Source organism: Durio zibethinus, chromosome 22, assembly GCF_047325235.1.
Source record: "Durio zibethinus cultivar Kanyao isolate XHJ-2024 chromosome 22, ASM4732523v1, whole genome shotgun sequence".
NCBI lineage: Eukaryota > Viridiplantae > Streptophyta > Magnoliopsida > Malvales > Malvaceae > Durio > Durio zibethinus.
This window is the reverse complement of record NC_143183.1, coordinates 19875104-19877935: the sequence shown is the minus strand read 5'-3', so window position 1 is coordinate 19877935 and position 2832 is coordinate 19875104. Positions and strand designations below refer to the sequence as shown.

Here is a 2832-nt window from a genome sequence, read left to right as displayed (position 1 = left end):
CAAATCCACCACTCATGTTTTTTTTTTTTTTTTTAACAACAAGACTACAAGAGGAAAATAATAATTTAAATTTAAACTTGATTTTCTAGGACAGAGACCCAAACATTGTTTAAAAAAAAAAAATCAAACTATGTACCGCAAACAAAGTCAAAGGCGTATCCTAAGAGCCATTTTGAAATATATATATATATATATATATGTGATTTTCTTAATAATTTTATATTTTTTTATTAAAAGAATTAGTTTGACTTCTTTAGCTAAACCTGGCACCCCTGATACTTATGGAGAACCATCCGTGGCAGGTGGCTCCCTGGCTCTACTTTAGCCGATGTGCCGGAGAAGGTGGCACTGCTTTGAAGATGGCTCATGGATGTGAGATGTTTGAGTTTGCATCAGGAAATCCTGAATTCAAGATCTTTTTAACGATGCCATGAAATGCACATCCAAAGTGGTGACCAGGGAAATTCTATCAGGCTATAAAGAAGGTTTCAGCTCCATAGGATCTTTGGTTCACGTCGGAGGTGGGACAGGAGACTTGATGTCTGAGATTGTGAAAGCATATCCGCACATCAAAGGGACTAACTTCGATTTGCCACACGTCATCGAGAAAGCACCGACATCCCCTGGGGTCAGCCACATTGGAGGTGATATGTTTGAGTCCATTCCTAGAGCTGATGCAGTTCCCATGAAGGTAAGACCTGTTAAACGAGTTTCTAATATTTTATTAGAATTACATTGACCTTAATTACATTGACCTTTCTTCTTTTTACGTAAAAACTGTTGTTGACATGATTGAACTAGAAATCGTCTTTAATTGTTGTATTGATCAAGTCAAAAACTAACGACAACATTACACTCTTTTCTTTGAGTTCTGTCTAATAATAATTAAATTGAATAGAATGCTTTTCTTTTTTAAGCATTTATTTATCCTTGTCTAATAGCTAGGTGGAGATCAGTTGGATATATTAATTATACTATCCTCTCATTTTTTGGGTGAAAATAAAAATAAAACTTTTAAATCTCACTGGATAAATTTTTATAATTTTACTACATTTAAATAAGCTTTTAATCTTTACTTTTTAATTTACAATAAAATAAATTCTTAATTTTTAATTTATATCGAAATAAGCTTTTAACATAAATTAATTTTTTGTTTAAAATAAAAATTTATTTAGATTTGAATCAAATAATAAAAAGTTATTTAAGTATAATAAAAATATAAAAATTTATTTTAAAAAATAAAATAATTCAAGATGTTTTTTTAATATTTTAATTCTTTTTATCCATTTATTATGCTGCCTTTTCTTTTTTGAATATATACAATAAAATTAAATTTTTTCTTAAATTCGGCGAAAATTAAATAGGAACAAATGAAACTGAATTTTCTGATTGCAAATCCTTTTGGCACTTCAGATAAAAATGGTTTTTTGATGAAAAAAAATGAAGTTCACAGGGGAGCAAAAATATGATCATAATTAAGCAAACTTAATTAATTCCTTTATATATATGTTTGTGTGTAGTCTACATTGCATAATTGGAGCGACGAAGATTGCATCAAAATTTTAAGAAACTGCAGAAATGCAATTCCAGCAGAAACAGGGAAAGTCATTTTAGTGGAATGCGTTTTGCAACCAGATGGTAGTGGCCTCTTTGACGACGTGAGGCTGATACTCGATCTCCTTATGCTTGCACATTCCTCTGGTGGAAAAGAAAGGACTGAACTTGAATGGAAGAAAATATTGAAGGAAGGAGGCTTCCCTTGTTACAAAATCATCAACATTCCTGCTTTGCCCTCCATTATCGAGGCCTACCCAATTGGGGAAAATAATTAAGGTAGCTATATACATATATATGTATATACATGTATGTGTATATGTATGTATGTATGTATGTATGTATGTATATATATATATATATATGTTGATGTCGTACCAGAACATGCATACGAATATTCCTCCATGAACCATATTCCTTGAGTATTTTCACCTGATATGGACCAAAATGAGGAGATCACAAAGGATCTTCAGTATTGTGCGATTGGCATCCAGCTTGAATAGTGACTTCCTTTGTGGTTAGGAATGATAATGAATAGTAAATAAATGGATATCTGGCATTATCTAATTTGTTTATATCAAATTTAGATAATTATAAACGAATAATTAACGGATTCAAATAAGAGATTTATTATCTGTGATGGATTTAATACGGATACCAATAGTATCCTTTATATATCTAATATTTAAATCTATCTAAATTTTAATAAATAATAATAGATTCAAATCCGTTATCCATTTACATATGTAAAATATATAGAATTTTATGCTTGTAGAAAATTTTAGACCTTAAAAAATAACTTTTGTTTATTATTAGTTAAGAGTGAATTTGAAATTTAAATTAAATTCTTTTTTATTTTATATTTTGATAGAAAAATTTAAATAATAAATATTTTAACAAATTCAGATATTTAAATTGATAGTGTTTATTTAATGAATTCATATTTGTATTATAATATTAAACTTCAACAAATATTCAAACGAATTCAAATATTATAAATATTAAATAAATTTAGATATAAATATCTAAAAAATAATAAATATCTACTCCTTTACCATTCCTATCTATCATCGATTTTCTTTCTTCAAATTGTTTCAAGAACGTTGTTATGCAATGTCAATTGTCTTTTCATCTTTTCTTGAGCTTTCTCCATCTTCTCTGTCTTAATAGCTTTTTTTTTTTTTCTCCTAACTCGGGAACAAGTGTTATATGATCTAGAGATGAGCTAGAGCGATCAAGATTTCAATTTTTTTTATTATTTAAATTAAATATTTAAAA

The 2832-nt window shown here is 28.4% G+C and overlaps 1 protein-coding gene across 1 annotated transcript; it reads left to right on the top strand.

Moving 5' to 3' along the window:
* Nucleotides 1–339: 339 nt before the first annotated feature.
* On the top strand, nucleotides 340–1832 carry LOC149512673 ((R,S)-reticuline 7-O-methyltransferase-like). Its single transcript, XM_089751660.1, has 2 exons — nucleotides 340–691; nucleotides 1521–1832. The coding sequence occupies exons 1-2, from the start codon at nucleotides 431–433 to the stop codon at nucleotides 1830–1832; spliced, it is 573 nt and encodes a 190-aa protein (XP_089607786.1). The 5' UTR covers nucleotides 340–430.
* Nucleotides 1833–2832: the final 1000 nt, after the last annotated feature.

What these genes read in the sequence shown, in the direction of transcription:
- LOC149512673 (XM_089751660.1), top strand. Translation starts at nt 431, where the DNA reads ATGAAATGCACATCCAAAGTGGTGACCAGGGAAATTCTATCAGGCTAT. An exon ending in CTGATGCAGTTCCCATGAAG is followed by an intron (nt 692 to 1,520) that starts GTAAGACCTGTT and finishes GTTTGTGTGTAG; the next exon opens with TCTACATTGCATAATTGGAG.